General features: G+C 47.9%; 1 protein-coding gene across 1 annotated transcript in view; it reads right to left on the bottom strand.

The window, feature by feature from the left end:
* Nucleotides 1-26,002, bottom strand: part of PLXND1 (plexin D1) — a 155,141-nt gene extending 129,139 nt beyond the window's left edge. Inside the window, exon 1 of the mRNA XM_029050663.1 lies at nt 24,613-26,002. Coding sequence (XP_028906496.1) covers nt 24,613-25,974 — 1,362 coding nt within the window. The 5' untranslated portion in view covers nt 25,975-26,002. The remainder of the gene's footprint in view (nt 1-24,612) is intronic.
* Between the last annotated feature and the right edge of the window lie 481 nt (nt 26,003-26,483).

Below are 26,483 nucleotides of genomic sequence, written 5' to 3' on the forward strand. Positions count from 1 at the left end.
TGCGCTGAGCCTTCTCGAGCCTAAGTAGCTGGAGCTTCCTAAAACAGAAGCAAAGAAGGGATCTTTCTCCTGCTGGTTGGCTCATGATTCCTGCTTTCCTCTCACTGCATTTAGAAACTAGAGATAAATTGCCGTAGAGAGAAACTAAACAATTAGTGGCATTTATTGTGTGCTGACATTACGCAGAGCACTGACTAGGTGCTTGGGAGAGTATGATACAGTTGATTAACACGGTCCCCGCCCTCAAGGAGTTTACAGAACACTCAAGAACTTCCGTGAGGGCTCTGGGCTGGGAAAAGGAGAGAGACACAGTGGTAGGAGTTTGGGGCCTCAGTTACGTGGGAAAAGCATAGATAAACTGACCATACTGTCTGGCGCTAAAAGCGGTACAAAGGGTGGGGGTTCCAGGATGTGGAGCCATATGGTTGGGGAAAAATATAGATGGAGACAGAAAGAGAAATGGAGGAAGGGAGAGAACGAGGGAGAGCCAGCAAAAGAGAGAGGCAGAAAGGGAAACAGAGACACACCGACATATGCTGATGGAGTCTCCTCTCAGGAACAACAGATGAGGCTCAGTCTTGTGATACTTCAGGACAGAGAACTGCCCAGTAATTGTAGAGATAGTGCTTTGCACAGCGCCACTTGCACTGTCACATCCCTCCTGGTCATGCTCCACTGGGGCATGGAGTGCAGTGACCAAGGATGCAGCGCATTGTGAAATAAACGTGTGGTCTTTGCCCAGATTAGCCAGCCACAGGCAGAGCTGGGACTAGAACCCAGCTCTCCAGATTCCCAGAGCAGTGCCCTTTCCACTGGACCAACAGCAGGGCTTGACGGATCGACACGTGCACATACACAAACCCCCTCACATTCAGGCACCCACATGCACTCACCGACACACTTACCAAGGAGACATTCTCAGAAGACAGCAGTGGCAGGAAAGGGAAGAGAAATGGCAGCTGAAACAGCAAGTACTACCAAAACTGCTGCCACTCTTACCTGGCTTGTTCAAAGTGTAGAAAAGTCACAGAAGCAGAGCCACCAGTGAGAGAGGCTTCACTGCACCTTCACTGCAGCTTCCATTTCCTTCTCTTACTTGCTGTTGCCACTGCTTTTCTGAAAGTTCAGCCGAAGGCAGAACTTCTGATAGTCCTGACTGCCATCATTCATTCAGGTGGCCCAATTTCATACTGGTCCCGGTCATGTTAGGCATCACTGCCCGAGGCTGACTACCAGAATGATCTACTGGAATGGAAATTAACCCAGGGGAAAGACCCAGGGATCTAATCAATGAATCAATGGAATTTATTGAGTGCTCATCGTGTGCAGGGCACTGTACTAAGCATTTGGAAGCGTACAATAGAGTTGGTAGATGTGATTCCTCAGTCAGTCAATCGTACTTATTGAGAGCTTACTGTGTGCAGAACACTGTACAAAGAGCTTGGGAGAGTACACTATAAGAGTATAACAGACCCATTCCCTGCCCACAGCGAGCTTACAATCTAGAGGGGGAGACAGACAATAATATGAATAAATAAAATTACAGATATGTACATAAGTGCTGGGGCCAGGGGGAATGAATAAAGGGAGCAAGTCAAGGTAATGCAGAAGGGAGTGGAAGAATAGGATAGGAGGGAAGGCTTCTTGGAGACTTTGAAGGTGGGCAGAGTAATTGTCTGTCAGATATAAAGAGGGAGGGCGTTCCAGGCCAGAGGCAGGACATGGGTGTGAGGTCAGCGGAGAGATAGACGAGATCGAGGTATGGTGAGAAGGTTGGCATTAGAGGAGCGAAGTGTGTGGGCTAGGTTGTAGCAGGTAGCAAGGTAAGGTAGGAGGGGGCAAGGTGATTGAGTGCCTATAATCACCTTGAGGAGCTGACAATTGGTGGGGGAAACAGACATTAAAATCTATTACAGACTGGGGAAATGACAGAGAATAAGGGATGTGTACAAAAGTACTGTGGAGGTGGGGTGAGTATCAAAGTGCTCAGAGGGTATGGGCCCAAGGACACAGAAGCATGGGAGGAGAGGGTCCAGGTCTTGGGAGAAGAAAAGAGATGTGGGGGGTGGAAGGGGAAGGGGAGAGAAGGCAGTTCCTTTTGCAGTGAAATAATGATCCTAGTGCAGTGCGGAAGGATAATGGCAGCAAAGGTGAGTTTCACTGAATGGGGAGGGAAGAATCCCAGGATCTCAGCAAAGAGTAGTTCATCACCAGGGAACCAGCCACCCACGTATTATCTGCATATCAAGACCTGCCTGGCAATGAGGGCAGTAAGGAGTCCAGCCACAGAGCAGGGCCTCTAAGGTGGTGGCAAGAATCACCAGAAATGAACCTTCGCATAGCAGAACTTAGTTCACCGCTTGCGCTCTCAGTTCCCTGAACTCCAGTCTGGTTTAGCCCACGAAGCCTCTGCTGAAGGGACAGGTCCCCAGGAGCAGAGGTGGAATCTGGAGGGAGGTCCACGGGAAGTCATCAAAAATGTTATCTTGCTCACTTGCAACAGCTAATCCAGTCCTGCCCTTCGGAATCTTCAAGTCCTCCAAAAATGTTCTCATATATTTATGAGCCAAGATCATCTTATGTACACCTCTTACCCACACCCCTGGCAATCGTGCAGGGGAATCTCAGTGGCTGGATCAGGTGTTCAGTACAATAGCATTACGATTGCATCATTTGACTCGCATCCAAATGAGTTGAGCTTTTAAACTCCGTTTTCAGATTCCAATCTGTCCCTCAGCCCTTTGTAAAACTGGGAAAATGGGGGTTGGCTTGGTGATGCTTAGTATCACTCTGCTAGAGTTCCGTCCCTTTTGGGAGAGATGAGGGAGCACACGGCTGTCTAGGGAGCTATAAGTTTCAGGTGCGATTGGAGCAAAAGGGAGAAATCTGAGAATGAGGGCATAGTGCTTGGCACATAGTAAGCACTTAACAAATATCATAATTATTATTAGAACCTTACCCCAGTCATCGTGTTCAGCCGGGGTTGACCTTGGGATTTCTGAGATTCAGCTAAGACATTCCCACCAGAGCAGAGGGTTTGGAGGGGCAACTGCTAAATGAGAAGAATTGGGGTTTGCAGCCTAACCCTGCTCATGGAGCAGCTTGAAAGTCAGATTTGTCCCTCTGCCAGCTCTCAATGACACAACACGTTGTCACGGCTCCAAATGACCCCTTAGGTCACCCAACAGAGAACAGATCTTCTGCTGCTGCTCCTTTTGGACTCGAGGGATTGCCAAACTCTCTGAGAGGCCCCGAGTGGGGCCCCAGCAGGGTTTGTGAGAACGCTGGTCTCAGTTTCAACCATTAACTCCATGGAGGAGTACGGTTGGCTGAGCGGGCAGTGGGTCTCAGCTCCCAAAGAGTTCATGGTTCTTATATTTCCCCTGGGACAGCCAGCATGGAGCTAGCACGGGTGTTCCACTCACTTGAAAATGCAAAGTCCTCCAGAGGCTGTGTTTAAGGAACAGACCATCCAGCTGTAGAGACTCTCCATTTTTGCACAGAGACCAGCACACTAGGTTAGGATTCTGGTACTTCACAGCACAGTGTAATTTATTCCCTGTGAATGTTTGTTCTGCCCCTATTAGTGTCCTGGGCCTGGGAGTCAGAAGGTCATGGGTTCTAATCCTGGTTCCGCCACTCGTCTGCTGTGTGACCTTGGGCAAGTCACTTCATTTCTCTGTGCCTCAGTTACCTCATCTGTAAAATGGGGATTGAGACTGTAAGCCCCATATGAGACAGGGACTGTGTCCAACCCGATTTACTTGTATCCACCCCAGCTCTTAGTACAGGGCCTAGCACATAGTAAACACTCAACAAATACCATAATTATTATTATTTAGCTCTCCGTTCTGGGCCTGTCACGAGCTAGTCCTCACTCCCACCACCGTACCCGAGTAGTAAATGATGGAGACCCAATAACACCTGAGTAGTACCCTCAAAAATATTAAAAGGATTGAAAAGGACTGGTCGAGACTATGGGGTTCTAATCTCTGTACCGTTCCTCTCTAGACGTCATTATCACCTAAGTAGGACTGCAAGGGAAGGTTGATCTGTCTAGGGGACAGCTCTGGTGGTCAGTCAGCTGTGACGGCTCCCTGTTCCCCAAGCAGCACTCATTAACCTTTCGTTGGAAAAACGCCATTAACCGATGTGTCAAACAGCTCCTGTTTGCCGTCTGCTGTGTTTTCCTTTTACTGCTTTGACATATTGATTTCACTTCAAAGTGTAATTGTGTTGAAGACATGTTTCCAACCCCCCAGGAAGTACCTAGCCTGCAGAAGCAAGAGCTCACAGAGCAGAACCAATGACATACAACTGGGGTTTTTTTGTGTTTTTTTTTTAACACAGCCTGTTCCAAAACAAAGCAAATTCCCCAATCCCAACCACGGATAATATTTCAGATGTGAGATAAATGCTGATGGATGAATCCCAGTATGGTACAGATCGATGATTCCACACTATGGGGCAGACAAATAATGGTTTTTTTAGTTTCCGGGTTGGGACATTTCTCACCCTCCCTTCACTGAATTCCTTGGAGTTTTATAGAATTATTGAGCCAGCTCTGATCATTTGATGAATCCCAGGAAGAGTTGAGTTTGTTCAGCAGATGGAGCCCACAAGTGATAAAGCAGCTTTGGGGCATTAAAATACATTCTACAGTTTTCCAGAAAGCTAATCTGGAGCACAGTTACTTAGTTCATTCAGGGGTGTGATGGATTAGAATGACAAACCTGCAAAGCTTGAAAGGACATCATTCTGGGATGCTGCTGCTTTAAATATTGAACCCAGTACTTTGCATGGAAATGAATGGCACAGGCTTGTCACCTGCTGGCTCTGGGGATTCGGGATTTACCTTCTGTACCTGCAAATATGGACTTAAAAATGAGATCCCTAAAAACATTTGGCGCACTGACTGTAATCAAGGCCCAGAAGTGCCACCTCCCTGCAAGCAGTCAATTCCCTAAGAATGGAAAAAAACAAAACCTAACCACAACCAGGAATAAACTGGACCTTCTACTTTCCTCACCCTCACGAAAAGCAAGAGACTTTAAGAGACTCATTAAGAACAGATGTTTCCATGCTGAATGCATCCAAAATGACTATCCCTCTATCTATCTATCTGATGGCTCAGTGAAAGGACATAATTGCTTATGAAATGTCAAGGTTGGAATGCTAATGACTCATTTTGTTTATATAGTTGAGCATTCACTGTACCAAAAGTAAGTGATGTCAAGCAAAATAAGCACATTGATCAAAAGTTAAGGATAACCGTTACCTTAGTACACTGATTTATTTCATGATGAGATGGACGGAATTCAGTTGAACTGCTTACAAAAATCACCTTCTGCTTGCAGAAAGTATCTCTGAGTCTGGATTGCATTTCACCTCCTGAACTTTTTATCATCTGATGAAACCAATTCCACTTGCCCCCACCAAGAATAATTTGATTTGGACCTAGGGAGTTGGGAAAAGGATTATTTCACTTCTGAACCAAAGATTTTGCTCAGGACCCACTTCCTCTTTGGAGAAAGTGCTCTGTTAATGAAGAAAAGATTCCTTCCAAGAAACTTATATAGTGACTGCAGAATCTCTGAAAGCCAGTAGATAGAAATCCCCCATCATTGCTTGCTAATGGGCTTCACCCATTTGGTGGAATTATCACTCTTAGATAAAGTGAACATTAGTAGGGTCAGGCGGGATGTGGTTGGCCTGAAGTCCAAGAGGGCACAGAGAGAGAGTAGGAGGACAGGGAAAGGGGGGAAGAGGGCTAAACAAAGAAGGGAAAACTAGGGAGAGACAAAAGGGGAATGTGTAGTGTGTTTACCTTCCACCTCTCTTGACATTTTCTACGACCACTGCTGTGACCAGATCAGGTCAGGTTTCAGGACTGCCCTGCCAAAACTGACCACCTCAACTTTAAGAGACATCTACAGGTTTGGCTCAAAACCAGTCATTTATTTTTTTTTAAATCATTAACCAAATTTATTGTCTTCCCATGTGTATTAGTCATTCTTTTCTATTTCCTCAAGGATAAACAGCTCTGTCAGGAGTATCTTCAAATCTGAAGATGTGGAAGGCGGCTTTCCTCCTTCCCCCTCCTTCTCCAAGGAGCACACTACCTGTGAGGAGCACCATCTACTATCCAAGCACCCAAGCCCCATTTCAACGTGCTCAGTGAAGCCCTTGTAACTGTACTGAAAATGTTGGAGACTCTGCTGTCACTTGAAGAGAGATGGGCTAGCTGTGATTTTTCATCATGCATTACTTCCCTCGCCGATCTCCCTCCCCCACCCCCAGATTGTAAATGCCCTGTGAGTAATAATAATAATAATAATAATTGTGGCATCTGTTATGCATTTACCATGTGCCAAGCACTTACTAAGGCCTGGGACGTAAGGACATAAGATAATCAGGTTAGGAAAAATCTTGGTCTCACATGGGTCTCATGGTCTAAGTAGGAGGGAGGGTAGTTATTGACTTCCCATTTTACAGATGAGAAAACTGAGGTACAGAAAAGTTAAGGGACTTGCCCAAGGTCACACAGCAGGCAAGTGGCAGTGGCAGGATTAGATCTCAGGTTCTCTGACTCCCAGGCCTGTGTTCTTTCCACTAGGCCAAACTGCTTCCTACAGTCTTCAATTTATATGAATTTGTATATGCTCCCAAATGCTGAGTATAGTGTTATGCACAGAATAGGTGTTCAGCAAATACGAGTGGTAATAATAATAATGATGTAAATAAAAACTCCCATTGGCTCCTCTAAGCTGTGCAGATGCCACGTAGTGGCATAGTAATTTTAAAGCAGCCATGCTCTGAAAAAAACCCCCAAAATTAGCTGCTCTGGGACCAGAAGCTGCAGTGCCAAGGGACTTCATCTCCCAGAAGTACTTACCACGTTGCACTTTTTCTGGGTTCCCCCAAATGCACACTTGGACCATCTGCTCAGAGGACTGGCTCTGGCCAGGTAAATTGCCTCCTGCACCTCCCCCCGCCCCCCACCCCACTTGCTCAGGTAAGAAAATAATGAAACAAAACACTCATCTCCCTCACTTTTTACATAAATTCACCATTGTACAGCTATTTAAGCACCACAGATTTGGAAATCTAGGATGTAGTTCATAAATACACAGCTTGAATCTTAGCTTCACACTCTTCTTCCAAGGCTGCCCAGTCAGAGATACTTTTCACAAAGTATGCCGTTGGTTCCTTGATGGTGCAACACATTAAGAAATAGGATCACCATTCTGTCATAGTGGGATGGATCTCCCTGATCTGTGATTTGAAGTTTTTTTGGTTTTATTTTTTGGGATGAGAAACATTGATTTCCCAGCTGCCTGATGCAGAAAATTCCTGTCTGCGCTTACGCTGTTGTCAGCCTCTGCAGCTCCACCAGGATTGTTTGTAGGTATTCCTCAAGGGGGTTCAGGTGTCGAATGGAATATAGGTTCCTGTCTCCTCCCACTACTTTCTGGGCAGCTTCCCCCAGACATCCCTTGGAAGGAGTTTCATCTCACCTTCCCCTCTCTACTTCCTAGAATCCAACACCCCGTTTCTATGTAAAACTTGGTTTGGTTTACACTAATTGCCTTTGTACAACCTCTTCTCAGATGGCATCCCCAGTGCAAAATCAGGGAGAATGGTAATGTAATCAAGTTTCCAAAGCTATATATCCCTTCCTGTTCCATTCTTCCTGGCAGGATTTAGCTTCCCTCCTCTCCTATTTTTCCTTCTCCCAGGTTAAAAAAAGTATGCACTAATGAGAAACAAAACCCGGGTTTAATGCACTTACTCGGGCCTAGCCATGCAGGGGTTGGAGGTGGAGGTAGAGAGAGGGAGAGGGGCAGGGAAAGAGAGAAGGGGAGGCCTGAGACAATCCACTTTATGAATGGCCTCAACAATCCCAAAAGTCAAAACAGAGTGACCTCATCCACCTCCCTCTTCTGCTCAAAACACCTGATTCCGGGACCCCTAAATCTAATGTTTCCAAGTGCTCAAGCATATATTCAAAACCCAAGTAGACACTCAGTTGCCCAAGAAACATTTTCTTCATTTGAGGTCACCAAAATGCTGATTTCACTGGAGAGGAAACCTACCGCTGAGATAGGAAATACCAGTGAGTCCCTCGAGTGGCCTGGCTGAAAATGGCAGATACCATCAGTGCTTTAATCAAGATGCTCCACTTCCTGAATGCAGGAAAAAGGAAGGCATAGGGTGAGGGGTGACCAAACAAAAAGCCAAGAATTGAGTCATTTGCAAAACCAGCAAAAATAAGACATGGCTGGGTTACAGGGCTAATTCCCCACTGGGAAAGAAGAGCAATTCCCTTGCCAATCTAAGCAGGAGACAAGCCGGAGTCCCTTGTGGAGTGGAAAGACAGCAAACACACACAGACAGGCTGTTGTTCTAGAAGGCTATGTCTAGAGCTCAAAGTGCTCTTGGAAAGAGGAAGAAAGGAACTGAAATTTTCCCCAAGCCAAAAGATGGTTTCATCATTCCCTCAGTCATCCCGAGCTGACTCAAAAACAAAAAAAAAGAAAAAAAGAGGGGTTTTCCATAGCAAAATGTGGAACAATTTCATGGGGAAAGAGTTCAGCCTGGCAGCCTCCCATTTCAGCTTCTCTGCACACTTTGCCCAACTCAAACTTGCTGTTGCAGTTTGGAGAGCAGGAGCATAGCAAGTAGCACCTTGAATCAGGGAGATGGGGGACCTGAAGACTGTAAGATAGTCCTCTCTAAGCTACAGTCCTATAGACCGTAAGCTCGTTGTGGGGAGGGCACGTATCTGCCAACTGTGCTGTAGTGTACTCTCCTAAGTACTTACTACAGGACTCTGCATATAGTAAATGCTCAATAAAACCACTGATTGAACTGAAGGAAGTACCTTTTTGGAAAAGGCACCTGGGAACTTTAGTTTTCCACTAGCACGTGGAACCGCGAGGTTCAAAGTTTGGCCAAGAAGAGAAGAATCTCACTTCCAACCCTTTGATTCAGCAGGAGTCAAGGGCCTGGGAGTCACTTTGGATCCTCAGAAAAAGAAAGTGCAACTTGTTTCATGTCAATCAAAAACAATTATTCCAAAGCAGAACGCTAAAGGAAAGCAAGAGTGCTCAGATGAGGATCTGGGGGCCTGAAAAGGCTAGGTTCCTGGTTAATATTCATTCTCAGGATTTCCTAAGCAACTACCATCACCATCACCACCGGATCTTTATTCTGATTGATCTGGAAGATTTATCGCTCTTGTACCTCAGAGTTCTCCACCCAGACCTGTGCTTTCTGCTGTATCAGCATTCTTACTGTGAGCTCTGCTAACATGTACCCACTGAGATGGATGCCAATGGGACTGTGTTCTTGGGTAAAGGGTCCCAAGGAGTGAAAGAGAACCCACATGATGAAAGGAAGAAAGCAGTCAAATGAAAAAGCTTGGCAATAAACACATATCTCCAGTCTTCGATGCAATAGACCATCCTTCAGGATGCTCACTACCAGGATTAGATGGCGGGAAATGGAATACTTTTAGATTGTACAATTAAAGACCCTGAAGAATGGATTGCTAGCAAGATTAACACATAATGGGATCCAAAGGAGTCATCACAGCCAAAATATTGAAGTAATGAGGTCCTTAGTGACTCTGTAAACCAACCATATTGGAAATGTCCCATTTCACTGTTATCCTGGGACAGAAAAATACATCACCTGGCAGAGTTCCGGCAGCTGAGTTAAAATGTCTATTTTGAAATCATTTGGAATAAGAAGTCTGATTTATTCAGACGATGTTTTGTTAGCTGTACATATTTCTCAGGAGAGTCCCTCCTACCATCAGAACTGTGTTTCTCATTTCTGTTCAGTTCTGGCTTTGGTAACAGATTTCAAAACCTCTTCCTTCCCAGAGGAGAGAAGTCTGGGAAGGCAGCACATTCGGCTTCTCAAATGTGGGAGGCTCTTACAGAAAAAAAAAATCCCCGCTGCCCACGGCAAAAAGATATTCCCCAAGACTAACTGCAGACATGCAACAAAATGTGGCTCTCTCTGGCATTGCACCTCTTTTCTTTTCACAACTTTCTCATTTTCTCATGTGGTGGGAATTCCAGAAGGACAGAAGCTGAAAGGACCTTGTATTTGGATTCAGTAACTAGTGGCCTGCCCTATTTCAGCATGAGAAGCCCTTCCTTTCCTCCCTTCCATTTGTTGCTTCCAAAATTTAAAGGAACAGATATTTTCATCAGAAGTATCTGGAGATGCACAGTAAATACATCACAACTCAGCTGCTAATCAAGGTTACAGAGGTACCACAAACCCCAAAATGTCTTAAAAAAACCCCTCGAAAATCTGAATTCCAAACTGCATGAGACATTTGAGCAATGACTTAAAATTTCAGACAGACATAATATTCACATAAAGACTTTGAATGGCACTGATCCAATGACGATTTGTTCCCTTTTTTTTAAGAAGAGGGGTGGGGTAAAGCTTCAAGGTGCAACTGCACGGATTTACCATTCATTGGGACCCAATCAATGGCATTTATTAAGTGCTTCTTGTGTTTAGAGCACCACTGGGAGAGTACAATACAACAGAGTGGGTAGATCCTTTCCCAACCCACAAAAAGCCTAGTCTAGAGAAGCAGCGTGGCCTAGGGGAAAGAGTACAGGCCTAAGGGAAAGAGCACAGGCCTGGGGGTCAGAGGACCTGGGTTCTAATCCTGACTCCATCAGAGGTCTGTTGTGTGACCTTGGGCAAGTTACCTAATTTCTCTGTGCCTCAGTCTACCTCAACTGTAATATGGGGATTAAGACTGTGAGTCCCACGTGTGTCCAACCTGATTAGCTTACATCTACCCCAGTGCTTAGTATAGTGCCTGCTACATAGTAAGCACTTAAATAACATTTTTTTAAAAAAGAGTGAAAAGAGGAGAGAGGCAGAGTACTGGACTGACAGTCACACACTATTCCTGCTTCCTCTATTATGTGAATGTAAAACTTGGGGCAAGACATATTCTTTCCTGGTATCTCTGAGTATGAAAAGCATTCGGTTAAGCAGCCCTAAACTGCACAGTGGGACTTCTGTGATCCAAGGGCCTCTTGCTGCTCTCCCAGGGGCAATTTGTGGATGTCAGGAGACCCAGGTTTGAGTCCCAGATCCACCTCTTTCCCTCTGTGTGACTTTGGAAAAGTCACTTAACCTCTGTGTTCCTCACTTTACTCATCTGTAAAATGGAAAGAAAATAGCTGTTCACCCTTCTTCTTAGATTGTGAGTCCCTTGTGGGACAGGGACTCTGTCCAATCTGATTATAGTCGCTCTACCCCAGTGCTCATCACACAGTAAGAGCTTAAAAAATACCACTAAGTTATTATTATTCTCTGCCAAAATTAGCACCCATATCTAGAGTTGCCCCTCTTCCTTCTTCTTAAACCAATCTTGTTTTAGAAATGAAGGTTAGCAGAGTACCTGGGCATCCAGCCTGACCTGGAATGGCATCTTCCGGTGATATGGATTTTATTAAGGATCCATGGGCACCAAGAACAGCTCAGCTTGACACTTAAATTCCTAAGGGACTGTAAGAAGAAAGCTTTATGAATGTGACCTCATTTCCCCCCCAAGGGCATTTTGGAAGAAAAGTGCCGATAAAGAGGTGACATTAATGATAATAAATTCTTAGGATTAGATGATGGTAGTCAGAATGATTTAAGCTGGTAGAATAGAGACGGAGGACAGGACAGTCGACCTAAAGCATTAATAGGAGAAAACAGAAGAGCTGCCTTCTCCACCTGCAGTCTCTCACATCCTATGTGCCACTGTCACCATAACCAGGACCTCTGGGGGGGTCACCCTTTGGACACACGAGGCATTTCCTTAGAGAATATCTTGAGGAAGTGGCACTGGAGCAAAGCAAATAATTGGACAACCTCTAGGTCCTGCCTTTACTTGCTAAAAGGGAGCTAATCTAAACATGTCAAAGGAGCTCCACTGCCTAAGACGAAGCCTGAAAAAGGCCCAGTCCATTCCGGGATTCACTTAGAAAGGTCCATGCCCTGTCCCAGACCAAATCAAGACAGCAGACTATGGGATATAACTGGAACTCAGATGCCCAGCAGGACCCTTCCCTTAAAAAAATAATCAACCAGTCCTGAGATCTTGGAGTTTCTTGGACTCAATTTGGTCTCCTCCTTTCCGCTCAGAGAGCCCAGACTAGATTCCCAACTGAACCCAAGAGGTAAGCAATAAGTCTTGTGGGCTCATTATTTCCCTGTCCCATCCGAAGCCTTTTCCTGCTAAGTCAGGCTATTAAGACCATTCAAGGCGAAGAGGCTTTTACCACTCTCCTCAGAAGAAGGCTGGCTGGATTGGGATTGGAAGAGGCACAAAATTGGATGCAACTCCTACCCTGACTCCATTCCCAACACTACCCTTCTCAGTGGCAGCAAATCAGTCCACAGCTTCCCACAACTCAATCTCCTTTCCTCTGCTTCTTTCTCCTTCATCCCTCCTGTCACTGGCCCCCGCAGAAACCAGTTGGTGACCTTGGAGAAGGTGACTTTCCAAGATTCTGCAGCATTATCCATCAAAACCTGAGCAAGTGCTCACAGTCAAAAGTGATCACCAGGCAGTAACGATGGTAAAGCATTCTTAATGTATTTCAAAGGGGATCAGGACATTAATGGCAAATCCATGTAAACTTCCAGCTTCACAGCATTTGAAAGTCAAATATTGGAAACTTTAATGCCCCAACAGTGGGAAAACATGAAAAACCTTAAGCTAGAACAACCTAATTAATTGGGAATATTATCCTCTCAAATGCCAGGATAAACCAGATGATTTTTCCTTTTTAAATAGCATGTGGTCTAATTTTTTTTTCGGGGGGGGGTTTCAATATATGAACGATATGTCTACATAACTTATATAAATAAATGTGCTTTGAACAACATACAGTGTTGAAACGGAAACATTCCAGCTGTAACGTAATATGGCTAAGTTACTACGAATGTGTGTATTTCTCTTTCCCCTTGATCCTTCTCTTATCCTGAAAAAATAATAAATCATGAAGCTATAAAGGAATAAATGTTGGCAGGACCATTACACTTCAACTGATTGCCATTGTATTTGAACTTCTGACTGCCGCTTTAATAATGCAGAACTTTCTACTTATGCAGCACGTTGCTGCTTCTCTAAAACCATTAAATAAAAAACCACCAAAGGAACTCAAAGCACCAAACCAAATAACTAAAACTGAACACTGCTGTAGAAGAGGGTGCATATACCTCCTCAGAGATCAACATACAGACACAGAAGGGGAGGGTTGATCCATCACTTCAAGGAACGGATGACAGGGCAGCTCTCAAGGACTCCAGCCCTGGGTGCCTGCCCAGCTGGAGCCTGTGGGCTGGCTGGAGGCAGAAGGCAGCTCTACTCCCCCCCACCCCGGCCCCCATCCCCAATAAAACTCCTTCATCCATTAGTGAAAGGGTGGAATGCCGAATTAGCCAGTCTCCCACCTCTCCTCTCAGTCATGCACTTGGACCCGGGAGAGGGGGTGTTCAGAATAAGTATCTGCAGCTCCGTTGGTCCCCCAGGAAAGCAAAAGTCAATCTGATAACAACCTGTATGTAGCAACTGACTTCCAGGTACCCCCAGAACTAACCACTAGAAAACTCTGCCTTTCGGCCCATCATCAGCCCTCCGCCCTTCGAAAGGAAAACTAGCCTGCCTTCCAGCAGCTCTGAATCCCAGTGAATTCAGAATTCACTAGAGAAATAACAAGAGGTTCCCTCCCCAGGGACCATGTTTATGGAGAGAAAATGAATGAATACAAAAGCAAGTTATCGGGCTACACATCATCAACCTTCCTATGCCGGTGTGAATTCTCCATACTCCAGCAGATCCATCTCCATTAGACCTGAGCTCACCCCCTCCTCAAGTAGGAATTCCCCAAAGCTCCATTTAAAGCATGGTTGGTCAGGAAAGGGGTCTGCCAGCAGAACTGTTAAACAGATGTAAGATATTAATATGGCTTTTTTCGGCTCAAAAAAAAAAAGTCAATAAATTCTACTGGCCTCCCTGAGTGGATGACTTCTTCAGACAGTCTGTTCCCCGCTTCAGTTAAAGGAAGGTGTTACTTCTCCACATAGAGAAAAAGGGAGATTCATAACCCCTGCCCAATTCAACTGAGAAAAAGAAAAAAAATATGATGGGGCTCAGAAGTTGGTGTTTCGGTTTTTCTCAATAAACTGGAACCACAGTGTGTCATGGATTTATAGCAACTTTTCTTCCAAGGAGCTCAAGGTGCCTCACAGATGTACAATCTCCTTTCTACTCCCACCAGCTCTGAGGTAAGGGAGGTTTTATCCCCATTTTAGGTCTGAGGAGACTGAGGCAAAAAGAAGTTAAATGACATTCAGAATTGCCCAGCAAATCCACAGCAGAGTAGCATGAGTTGTTGGTCCTCGATTGATCTGGCCACTTAGTCCAGTGATCTTTCCTACCAGACTTCTGCTACCTTCTTTCCAGAGCAAGTCATTGCACTTCTCTGTGCCTCAGTTCCCTCATCTGCAAAATGGGGATTCAACGCCTTGTGAGCCCCGTGTGGGACCTGATTATCTTGTCTCTAACTCAACACTTAGTAGAGTGATTTATGCATAGTAAGTGCTTAACAAATACCATTATTATTATTAGTAGTAGGAATTATTAATAATATTACCCATGATTATTTACCGATAGGATTACCTTGGGAGTTGGGACTCCTGGGTCTGAGCTCCAAAATTGAATTGCTACCCGATTTTGGACACTCTAAATTTCCCTTCTCTGTAATTTATTTTCATGTCTGTCTTCCCCTATAGGCTATAAGCTCCCAGGGGGCAGGGATCATGTCTACCAAATCTACTGCACTGTACTCTCCCAAGCACTTAGTAAAGTACTCTGCACACAGTAAACACTCCATAAATACCACCGATTGATTCATTCCAAGGATCAACTGACCTAACAATGAAAAGAAACAAGTAACACTGCATTACACAGGGCGAAGGGAATCCAAATCAATGATTGGAAGATCCAAGAGATCCAAGGAAAGAAAGCATTCCATAAGAGTCAACCACTATGTAAACCATCCACAGACCAATAGCAAAAGCAATATGGCAATCATGTGCCCTTTTTAGCCTTCGGTTTTGTCGGGCTTTAGGACATTTACTGTTATATTTCTATTGTTGCTAGAGTTATTAACAGAATTGCTCTCAAGAATAAACCACTCTGGGCTTTAAATGAAGTGGCAAATGGGGAAGGGAATGCTTTATTACTATTGTTATAGGCAATAATAGTTTAAACTTAAACTGCTCCTTTCTTCTTTCCATCAGGGTGCTAGTGTCACACTTTTGATGCCTGAGTTACATGTGCCAATTCATGAGTACTTGAAGGGGGGAATCAATAAACCTAAAGTCCTGTGTATTCCAGTTTCACGATCCAAATACCGGAGTCATGGCTTAGTTTCTCTGTGAAAAGGCCACCTCAAAAGTGATCAAGCATCCTGAGGGAGTCTCCCTGAAGATCCTACACATTCCCTGAAACCATCCACTGTTACAGGATCTGAGGGGACTCCTGGGCCCCTGTGGAGCCAGCTCCCAAGAAAATTCTACAAAAACGTTCAGGATGTGTCACCCCATTCCTTAAAAAAATTCCAGTGGTTGCCCATCCACCTCCGCATCAAAGAAAAACTCCTCACCATTAGCTTTAAGGACTCTACCACCTTGTCCCCTCCTACCTCACCTCGCTACTTGCCTTCTACAACCCAGCCCACACACTTCACTCCTCCAGTGCTACCCTTCTCACTGTGCCTCGATCTCGCCTGCCTCATTGCCGATCCCTGGCCCACATTCTGCCTCTGGCCTGGAACGCCATCTGACAATTACCCTCTTCCCTTCAGAGCCTTATTGAAGGTACATCTCCTCCAAGAGGCCTTCCTAGATTAAGACCCCCCCCAACACTCCCTTCTGCATCACCCTGACTTGCTCCCTTTGTTCTTCCCTCCTCCCAGCCCCACAGCACTTAAGTACATATCTGTAATTTATTTATTTATATTAATGTCTGCTCCCCACCCCCGCCCGCCCCCGTAGACTGTAAGCTCGTTGTGGGCAGGGAATGTGTCTGTTTATTGTTGCATTGTACTTTCCCAAGCGCTTAGTACAGTGCTTCACACACAGTAAGCGCTCAATAAATATGACTGAATGAGTGAATGAATTTCACTGAAAAACCAGCCGTCAGTTCTGCTGCCGCCGGAACCTTAGGAAGTCCCTGAACCCAGGGAGTCAGCCGAGGCTTTCTCTGCAGTTTCAAAAGGGGCAGGAACACCTCCTTCAAGCATCTGGCTCTGTGGGGAGACTCCAAGTTCCTTCCATATGCCAGCAGCCTGGGTGAGTGGGAAATTCTGTCAGGCTGGCTGCAGGAGTAGAAGGGACACCTTGAACTTTCAAGGATTTAACTCCTTGAAACTCGGGGTTGGAAGGGCTTGGGAGATAGCTCCTACAATAGCCCAATTGTGCTGGGAGAATGTGCTCATGATGGGGCTAGGAAGTGGGATTGTCACTTTGTGTCCTGGAGGGGGAATTTGGTCATTTTGGGGCAGGATTCCTGTAGTAGCAATAATAATTGTAGTGTTTGTTTAGTGCTTCCTATATGCCATGCACTGTTTTAAGCGATGGGGAAGGTATGAGATAATCAGGTCAGACACAGTCCCTGTCCCACATGGGGCTCACAGTACAAGTAGGAGGGAGAACAGGTATGGAATTCCCATTTTACAGATGAGGCACCTGAGGTCCAGAGAAGTGAAGTGACCTGCCCATGGTCACGCAGCAGACATGTGGCAGAGCTAGGATTAGAACCCAGGTCCTCTGGCTCCCAGGCCCGTGCTCTTTCCACTAGGTCATGCTGCTCCTAGGCTGTGTTACAGGAAAAGCCACCACGCTAAGCAAAACTACCTAGTTCTCACTAGAGTTAGGAACTGGATGAATTGTTCTTGTGGGAGCTGAGCCATCACACCCATGGGAACAAAGGATGTTCCATCCCTCTTTCTGCAGTCTCATGATGATGATTCCTTAAATCCAGGATCGTTGCTGGCAGCTCCAAAATCACTTCCAAGCTCTGGCCTGCTCTGACTGTGCCCATGCAGAATCTAAAGGACACTGACTCATGAAAGTTAAAAATTGGGGGCGGGGGAGGAGGGTCCTTGCTATTTCCCCATGAATTCTCTCCCCTCTAATGATGTCTGTCGCTGGATTCCAGTGATCCAACCCCCGAGAACAAATGGTGATTCATTTTAAGGTGTCAATCACACAGTGAATCCCATAAACTTCCTCTGGTATTGTGACTTTCTTTTCTCTCAGCTCTTTTCATCCCTCATAAGAGAAGGATGAAAGGATGAGATAACGATCTTCAAATGCAATAAGGATAGACAGAGACATCCTCTTCTCCATTTCCACTGTGGAGAGACAAGAGGAAATAGGCTTAAATGGCAGCAGGAGAGATTTAGTTTAAGTATTAGGAAGAACTTCCAGATAGGGTTGTAAAATAATGGAATAGGCTCCTGAGAGAGGGCATGGAATCGCCTTCCCTGGAGGGCAAAATGCCTAGGAAAGGCACCCACTTGTCTAGGGTAGTTTCACTGCCCTTCTTTCATCATAATATTTGACCTCTTATCCTTCTCTTTGAGGAGCGTTGTCTCTTTAAAAAGCAGCCTGGTCTAGTGGATAGAGCATAGGCCTGGGAGCCAGAAGAAACTGGGTTCTACTTCCAGCTCCAGCACTTGTCTTGGTTGCCTCATTTGCAAAATGGGGATTGGGACTGTGAGCCCCACATGGGACAGGGACTGTGTCCAATCTGATTTGCTTGGATCCACCCCAGCGCTTAGTACAGTGTCTGGCCCATGGTAAGCACTTAACAAATACCACAGTTATTATATGACTATTATTACTGTTGTTGTTAAATGTTCCAACAGTCATGGACTAAAAGGTAGGCAGATATGAAAACTAACTGTCTCTGTTAGAATAGCAGTAGAAATTAACTTGCTTTCATTTGTATATCCTGGTTTGGATTTTGGCAATGGTCTGCCTTGCCAATTCCTTTTTTCAATTGTCCTAATGACTGAATGGGCCATATTTTATAGGATTGTTAAATCCAAGGCCAGATTGGCACATGTGGTAGAGAATCGGGGGGGTGGGTTAACCTGGGGCGTATCTGGGGTGAAAAGGGAGGGTGTCTGCAATCTAGGACCCCTTTCTACATGCAGGGTGTAGGTGGAGGGTTTTGGGGCCCATAGCTCCCCCAGGGATCTTTTCCCCTCCATCGAGTCCTGTTCATGTGTGGCATTTTTGTTGGAGTTTTGGTGATTTGTTTGTTCCTTTTCTAGTAGGCCTAATTCCTTTTCTTGTAGGTCTAAGTTCCTTCTCTAGAAGGCTTGGAGAACTTTCAAGTCCCCGGTTTTATAAAAGCTTCTGCTCCCGTGGCTCCAAGACCTTGCGCGCTTGGCCTTCAAAATGAGTGTTTTCCAAACAACCCCTTTGTCTTTACACTCGGTCATTGCCAGAAGCCCCTGCTTCCCTTCTAGAGTTAGTCAAAGATGTGTCATGTCCCCCAGGGGATATAAACTTTGCTTGGAGAACATTTAGCTATTGGCTTTAAGCTACGTTTCAAAACCAAGTGAATGACCCACAGGAACTGTTTATATAAGCTGTCCGAGGAGCATATTTTATTTACTAATCCATTTTCATAAAAAATCATTGCTGGCCTTCAAATCATTTAACCACAGAACACCGTGTTCAAATAACAGTAAGGGCCTAAGTTAAAGCCACAAGATGCTAAACTCCATTACTGTCCCATGTCATTATATCCAAGTACATGAGAGAGTCAAGAAAACCCATCAGAAGCTCTCACATGTTTCGAGGTTGGTTTCAGGGTGCTTTGAATCCTCTTTTTTCCTTCCCCCAACTTTGGTAGATTCAGGTCATATATGATATCTTATCCACATGAGCTTTTTGAAAAAAAAACAAACCAAAAAAAAAAGATATCTGCTCTTTTTAATGGACACCTTTTTCTTTTCATCTTTTAGGATTACAATAAGGTGGATGGAGACTTTGAATGCTAAAGGGCATTCATCCACAACACCAACCTCCATCTCCCAACCTTCTTCCTTCCCCAACACAGACACACACACACACATACACATCAGTCTAGCCCAACCTAGGGGTTCTGTTACTATTTGTGGCTTAGTGGAAAGAGCACAGGCTTGGGAGTCAGGGGAGGTGAGTTCTAATCCCAGCTCCGCCACTTGTTTGCTGTGTGACCTTGGGTAAGTCACTTAACTTCTCTGTGCCTCAGTTACCTCATCTACAAAATGGGGATTAAGACTGTGAGCCCCACGTGGGACAACCTGATTACTTTGTAGAGCAGTGCTTGGCACACAGTATGCGCTTAACGAATACCATAATTATTATTATTATTGTTATTTCCCTCTTCCCAAGAGATTTCTGGGCCAGGTACGATCTGAAGGGAAAGCCAAGCTGGTATCCTCACCCTCCCGCACACTCCCCATTTACTTCTGAGAAGCAGCATGGCTCAGTGGAAAGAGCATGGGCTTAGGAGTCAGAGGTCAAGGGTTCTAATCCTGGCTCCCCCATCTGTCAGCTGTGAGATGATGGGCAAGTCACTTAACTTCTCGGTGCCTCAGTTACTTCATCTGTAAAATGGGGATTAAGACTGTGAGCCTCACGTGGGACAACCTGATTACCCTGTATCTACCCCAGCGCTTAGAACAGTGCTCAGCACATAATAAGCGCTTAACAAATACCAACATTATTATTATTATTATTTTTATTGTTATTCTGAGGGGGCTGGTCCTTAAACTACTTATCTTTGACAGTCATCAACCATTCTATTATCTCAATCAGTTGATGATATTTATTGAGTGCTTACTGTGCGCAGACCACTGGGTTCTCCTCTTGGGACAGTACATAACAACCACATTGGTAGAGATGGTCCCTGCCCACAAGGAGCTTACAACCTAGAGGGGGTAACAAGTATTGAAATAAATTACAGGAATGCACAGAATTCATTCAATTCATTCATTCAATAGTATTTATTGAGCGCTTACTATGTGCAGAGCACTGTACTAAGCACTTGGAATGAACAAGTCACCAACAGATAGAGACAGTCCCTGCCGTTTGACGGGCTTACAGTGCTGTAGGGCTGATGGGGTAAAAATCAAGGTGCTTAAAAGGCACAGATGTTGGTATTTGTTAAGCGCTTACTATGTGCAGAGCACTGTTCTAAGCGCTGGGGTAGACACAGGGGAATCAGGTTGCCCCACGTGGGGCTCACAGTCTTAATCCCCATTTTACAGATGAGGTAACTGAGGCACAGAGAAGTTAAATGACTTGCCCACAGTCACACAGCTGACAAGTGGCAGAGCTGGGAGTCGAACCCATAACCTCTGACTCCGAAGCCCAGGCTCTTTCCACTGAGCCACGCTGCTTCTCTATCCAAGTGCATAAGCGACACAGAAAGGAGAGGGAGTAGGGGAAATGAGGGCTAAGTCGGGAAAGGCCTCTCAGAGGAGATGTGATTTTAATAAGGCTTTGAAGAGGGGGAGAGTGGTGGTCTGTGGAAGATGAAGGTGAGGTGGGGTGGGGGGAGCAGCTCCAGGCCAGAGGGAGGACATGGGCAAGCAAGGGGGTGGCAGCGAGACAGACGAGATAGAGGTACAGCGAGTAGGTTGGCATTAGAGGAGTGCAGTGTGATGGGTTTAGCCTTAATCTGTCCCCAAGAGGAAACCATCGTTCGATTTTATTCAGCCAACTATAACCCCCTCTGACTGACTTTAAAAAACCAAAAACTCTCGGTCACATATAACACGCACCATCCCTGTGATGTACATCTTCAAATTTGCTGGAGATTTTCCATTTTACCGAAAGGTAGTTAGAAGACACATATACCCCATACTACCGCTAAAGACTAGTTTGCCCTTCCTTTTATGCCGTTAACATAAAATTACAGTAATTAAAACCCTAACCTATAATATGGGTTAATTTCCCCCCATTTTCTTTCAAATGGTTCAAACAGTCATTGTTCAAGGACCCAAAGAACATACCGAAGGTTGGGACACACAAACCATTGGAAAACTGGGATTTATAATAGAAACACTAACAGGCCCTTAACTGTAATATCTAATACTACAAATAAGCTACTTCTGCTTTATTATGCTCTCCTGCTGAATTCCCAGGACCTAAAGAATAAGGCAGATGCAAACATTTCAGTGTCTCGAAGGTGTGAAACTGAAGTTAAATACTATGGAACTGACAAACACATAATGCCTGTTACTTCCCTCTCTGCAGAGCCTGGCTGGGAAGTGAAAATAATAATAATAACAAAAACCCAGTTTGTTAACTAGCTGGCAACCCCAACGGTTTAGAAAGAAAATGAGACAGATTTCCTTCCAGATGAAGGAGAGGGAGGACCCTGTCCAGGTGTTTGTCTGATCACAATTTCTAGGGGATTAAAACTTTTGCAGGGTACCTAATGCCCGCTGAGATTAAGCATCTCAGCTCCTCTGAGGCCATCAGATCCCACAAATAAATCCCTGACAATTCAGGAAGGTTGGGGTCAGAAACTTCAGCCAAACCACGGGGAGAAATCTCCACCAGCTGACCTGCCCAAGTGATTTTTACTAATCTCCCAGAGTCTACCCCAGAAGGCTGTCCAGCCCATACGGACCCCATGTGATTCTTTCCCTTTCCCTGCCCGATGGCAAGTGACACCAACTGTGTGACTAGAGCTGAGGTGTTTTTTTTCCCTGGGTCTGCGCAGGTCCTTGTCCCCTGGCAGAGCGAGCCCAGACTCTGGCACGCCCCGACCTCCAGGAGCAAAAAGCAAAGAGGGGCTGAGCGAGCAAGCGTGAGAGCCCAGGGACAAAAGCAACACTTCTACCACTGGCAGGCTCACTCTTTCAACCCTGGAAAGTTAAGGGGGAAATCTTCCTCAGACGGACAGACCCGAAGATCGGGTGGCAGGATCCGTGCCTCTCTGGCACGCAGAGAAAATTCAGCATCGCTCTAATCAAAAACATAGACGACGTTAAGCGAGCACTGAGGCCAAGTTCCCAAGTAATCCTGGAGGATTCATGCTGACTAAGGAACTTAGTTCTTTAATGTTTTTGGCCACTGAGGAGAGGGGATCTGATATGAACCGAATCTTTGCCCCCTTAATTACCGACTTGATCGGGAGAAGAGAGGAAAATAAAGTGCCAGGATGCCACTATCCCTTGGGCAGAAGACACTGATCTGGAGCCCTATAAGCAGAGCTGAAGACCAAAGAGCGGGGGAAACGTGGCCCGTTAAAGCAGTGAGCTTGTTAGCTCCGTGTCCACGGAGTCATCTCCCACCAGATGGACATCTGATCCTTCGTCACTCTGCCGCGTTGGTCCTGCCGAGCAGGGTTTGGGCAGCATCATGTGAAGGCCACCAGGAAGTGCAAGAGGAAGGCTGTCCTACGCCTAAGCCCTGCCGTTTGGTTTCAAGAAGGAACCGTTACCTCCCCCAAGAGACCACGGGCCAGGAACCCAACAGAACAGCCTACCTCACCTGGGAGAGGTGCATTCTGACTGTCTGCTGAGACTATTTAGACTGTGAGCCCCATGCGGGACAGGGTCTGTGTCCTATCCTAATTGACTGGTATCCGTCCCAGAGCTTAGAACGGTGTTTGACACGCATTAAGCGCTCAACATATGGTATTTTTTTTAAAGCCAGCTGAACATGTACTTCATTTCTTCAAAAATGCCCTACACCCCCCGTACAAGGCATGAAACTGCAGACAACACATCCAGTCTGTCTGCATCTCTTACTAAGGGGAAAACTGGAGGCTTTGTCTGCTCCTCGTATGTATATCCACTTAGTCACCAATTCGGACAACGGCAAACTTTCACCCTGGATGCAGGGAGACAAGGCGCCTTGTGTGTCCCGCATGGCTCTATGCCTTTACGCTGTCCTTCTACAGAAGCACACACCCTTGGGGATGTAGGACAGGAAACAGCTGTGGCTGAACGTGCATGCTTGAAAGACTCTGCCTTCTCTCTGACTCGGTGCCGAGAGCAGCGACCAAAGAGCAAAAGGAAAAATCAAGACTATGAGTCACCCTTGGTTCACTGGGGACGGGGAACGTGGGAATAAAGACAATTCTTGCTGGAAGAGGGGGTAGTTTAAAAAAAAAAAACCCAAAAAACCACGGCATGTTTGGCTCCGTGCTAACCCAAAGAGGAATCTGATTGCCTTTTGACGTGACAGAGAGTTTACACACGATTACTATCCTGAATGTAAACCTCTCCTGAGAAAGTAGTGGCTGCACTTTAGCTGCCTCCTCTGGGCTTCCAAGCCTGCGGTGCTAAAACCAAATACCGTAGATGCCTTCTCGTGAGAGGGCGCCTGGAAGGCATTTATTTCCATGCATGTTCGGGAGAGATGATCATCTTCTAGCCGGGCAGAAACCCCAGCTGATTGAGACAATTACATTCCGAAGAGAGGGAAGCATGAGTTCTGAGATGAACTCTTAGACTTTGGGAGTTTCTTCTGCCCCAGAGCCACTCAGAGATTGTTGCATTTTGCTAGTCAAATGCAGCCCCTTTGGGGGATGAAGTTAAGAGGGGTGTGGGGTGCAACTTTTTAGATGGGGAGAGAAAGAGTGAGAATGTGGGGGAAGTCTTAGGCATGAGTGAGGAAATTTGACAAGACAAGATGTGGCGGGGGGGGCGGGGGGTATGGCATTTTAACTGAAGAAACCCATGGTCAAATATCCCTCCAGACAGACCCCTCTCAGAGTCCTCGCAGCAATTGAGTTTGAACCAGTGAATCCATTGGGTCCAGGTATTTTCACAACCATCGCTTCACTCTTTCCCTCACCAGACATCTCCCCCCGCCATCCCCTTCCTTCCACCCACCCTTCTCTCCCAGGGGTCAGAAAAGCAACAGGGCCTTCCTTTCCTAATTCCCACTTCTCTAAATCCTTGACAAGATTAGAGCTCTGCTTTGAAGAGGCCTTCACTCTAGAACCCGTGACACCTGATAGTTCCAGCAGCCAGTCATCACTCCAAAGGGGAGCTAGGGTCCAGGATGTGTAAGGGATCTGCCGGAGGAGGAGGAGGAGGAGGAGGCTCCGAATCCCTCCAGGGTAGCAGGAACATCTGATTGGCTGAAAAGTTGCTTTCTGGAGAGGAAGCACGCCCTCGGCCAGATAACTGTTTCTCCGTTTGGGTTAGAATTCGATAGGATCGCACAAGATACGAGAACGGGTACTTTTCTGTTTGGAGCTACCTGCGAGGCTGGAAGAGGGGTGGGATTCTGGGCAGACTTGGAAAGCGAGAGGGCCGGGAGGCGGGGGGGGGGGGGGAGAGGGGTAAGGAATCGGAATCTCTGTGTCCTTCACGGGTGAACCCCTGCGTATGGAACACCTGGGGGTGGGGGGTGGAGAGGGGGCCATTAGAGGCAAGACGCCGGGGAGGTATGCTCTGTCCGCCGCCCTACTCCCTCGAGTCTACCTGCTCTTTCTAGCCCCGTCCGACCCGTCCCCCGTCCCGGCCCCGTCCCTTCTACCTGGATGTTCCTCTTCTTCTCGCAGGCCGGGCCGGTGCCCTGGACCACGCTGTCCAGCACGGTGACCACGTCCGGCGAGGGGGCCACGAAGCAGGCGTTGCGGGCGTCCCGGATGGCGCCCTCGATGTCGGCGAAGCGAAAGACGCACAGGGCGGACTGCGGGCGGGTCCCGGCCCCCCCGCCGCCGCCCGCCGCCCGCTCGAACACGCCGAATAGCAGCTCCTCGGGCCGGGCCGGGCCCGCGGAGGCCGGGAACACGGACAGCAGGCGGTTGAAGACCTCTCCGCCCGCCGGGCCCCCGCAGTGCAGCCGCAGCTGGATGTAGGACTCGGTGAGCTTCTTGGTCTCGGCGGCGGCGCCCGCCCCGGGAGCCGCGGCCAGGCAGATGCGGGCCAGCAGGCTGTGCGAGTGGCTCTCCTTGTCGCCCGCGTTGGCCTCGCTGTTCAGGGCCAGGTAGGCGAAGGCGGCCGGCCGGCGGGCCGCCCGGCCGCCGCTGCCCCGGTGCAGGAAGGCGCGGACGAAGCCCAGCTTGTGGCGAGCCTTGGCGCCTTGCTTGATCTTGAGGATGTTGTCGTCGGAGGGGTTGAGGTCGAAGGTGAACAGCTTGGCCAAGTCGCCGCGGGCATCGAGCGAGCGGATGGCGATCTCGGGCGTGTTCTCGAAGCGGTGGTCCTCCAGGCTCTGGTTGCGGGGGAAGAACTGGCTGCCGAAGCCCGTGTAGGTGGCCCCGACCAGCAGGCGGGTGCCGCCGCCGCCCGTGACCCCCCCGGCCGGGGGCTGCAGCACCAAGCCCACGGTGGAGGCGTTGGGATGGTTGGCGGCCACGTTGAGCATGCTGGGGAACACGGTGACCGGCTCGGCGCCCCGCACCGTCGGGGGGAAGCTCACGGCCACGGCCGAGATGTTGCCCAGGCGGCGCAGCTGGCAGAAACCCTGGTAGATGGAGCCGCAGACCACCACCAGCCCCTGCCCGGGGTCCAGCTGCAGGATCTTGTTGTAGTTGTTGGTCAACACCTTGGGGTGCTCGCAGGAGGCCTGGGGCAGCTGCGGGGCGTGGCACAGCGGGTTGTCCCGCACCGGCCCCACCACCTCCTCCACCTCCAGGCTCAGGTTGGGGCCGGAGAGCTGGTACAGCCGGTCCACGGCCGCCAGGTACACCTTGCCCCCGAGCCCGTCCAGGGCGAAGTTGTTGGTCGGGGTGGGCGAGGGGAAGCGCCGCTCGATCTCCAGCCCGGCGCTCCCCGCGAGCAGCAGGAGCAGCGGGAGCAGCGGGAGCAGCAGCGGTGGCGGCGGCGGCGGCGGCACGGGGGTCGCCGGGAGCGGGAGGCTACGGGCTGCGCCCCCCGCGGCGGGACGAGCCATGCTGCTGCCTCCTGGCCTGCCGCGCCGCCGAGTGCATTTGCAGCCGCCCGAGCCAGCAGCCCGAGCGCGCGGGGAGAGAGGGAGGGACGGAGGGAGGGACGGAGGGAGGGAAGGAGGGAGGGGAGAAGGAAGAGAGGGGAGGGGGCGGGATAGGGGCGGCTGGAGGAGAAGAAACCTGTTTCCTGCAGCGCCCCAGCCGCGCTCTTGACACCGCCCACCCCACCCCAGCCCTCCGAGTCGCTCCCCTCGCTGCCCCTCGCCGTCCCGTTACCTCCCCGTCCTCAGGAGGAGGGAGGCGGAGACGGGGACGACGACGAGGAGGAGGAGGAGAGGGAGGACCAGAGCTACTGACCAGCCTCCCTTGAGGACCGAGCTCCCCCCATCGCACCACTCCCTCCCTTTCCCCCGCGCTCTTCCTGAACTGGGGCGGCGGGGGGTCGTCGTGTGAGCATGGCTAAATCAGAGGCGATTTTGTTTTCTGTCCGAGCGGAGGCGTTCCCTCAGCAGCC

Source organism: Ornithorhynchus anatinus, chromosome X1 (genome assembly GCF_004115215.2).
Source record: "Ornithorhynchus anatinus isolate Pmale09 chromosome X1, mOrnAna1.pri.v4, whole genome shotgun sequence".
Lineage (NCBI taxonomy): Eukaryota > Metazoa > Chordata > Mammalia > Monotremata > Ornithorhynchidae > Ornithorhynchus > Ornithorhynchus anatinus.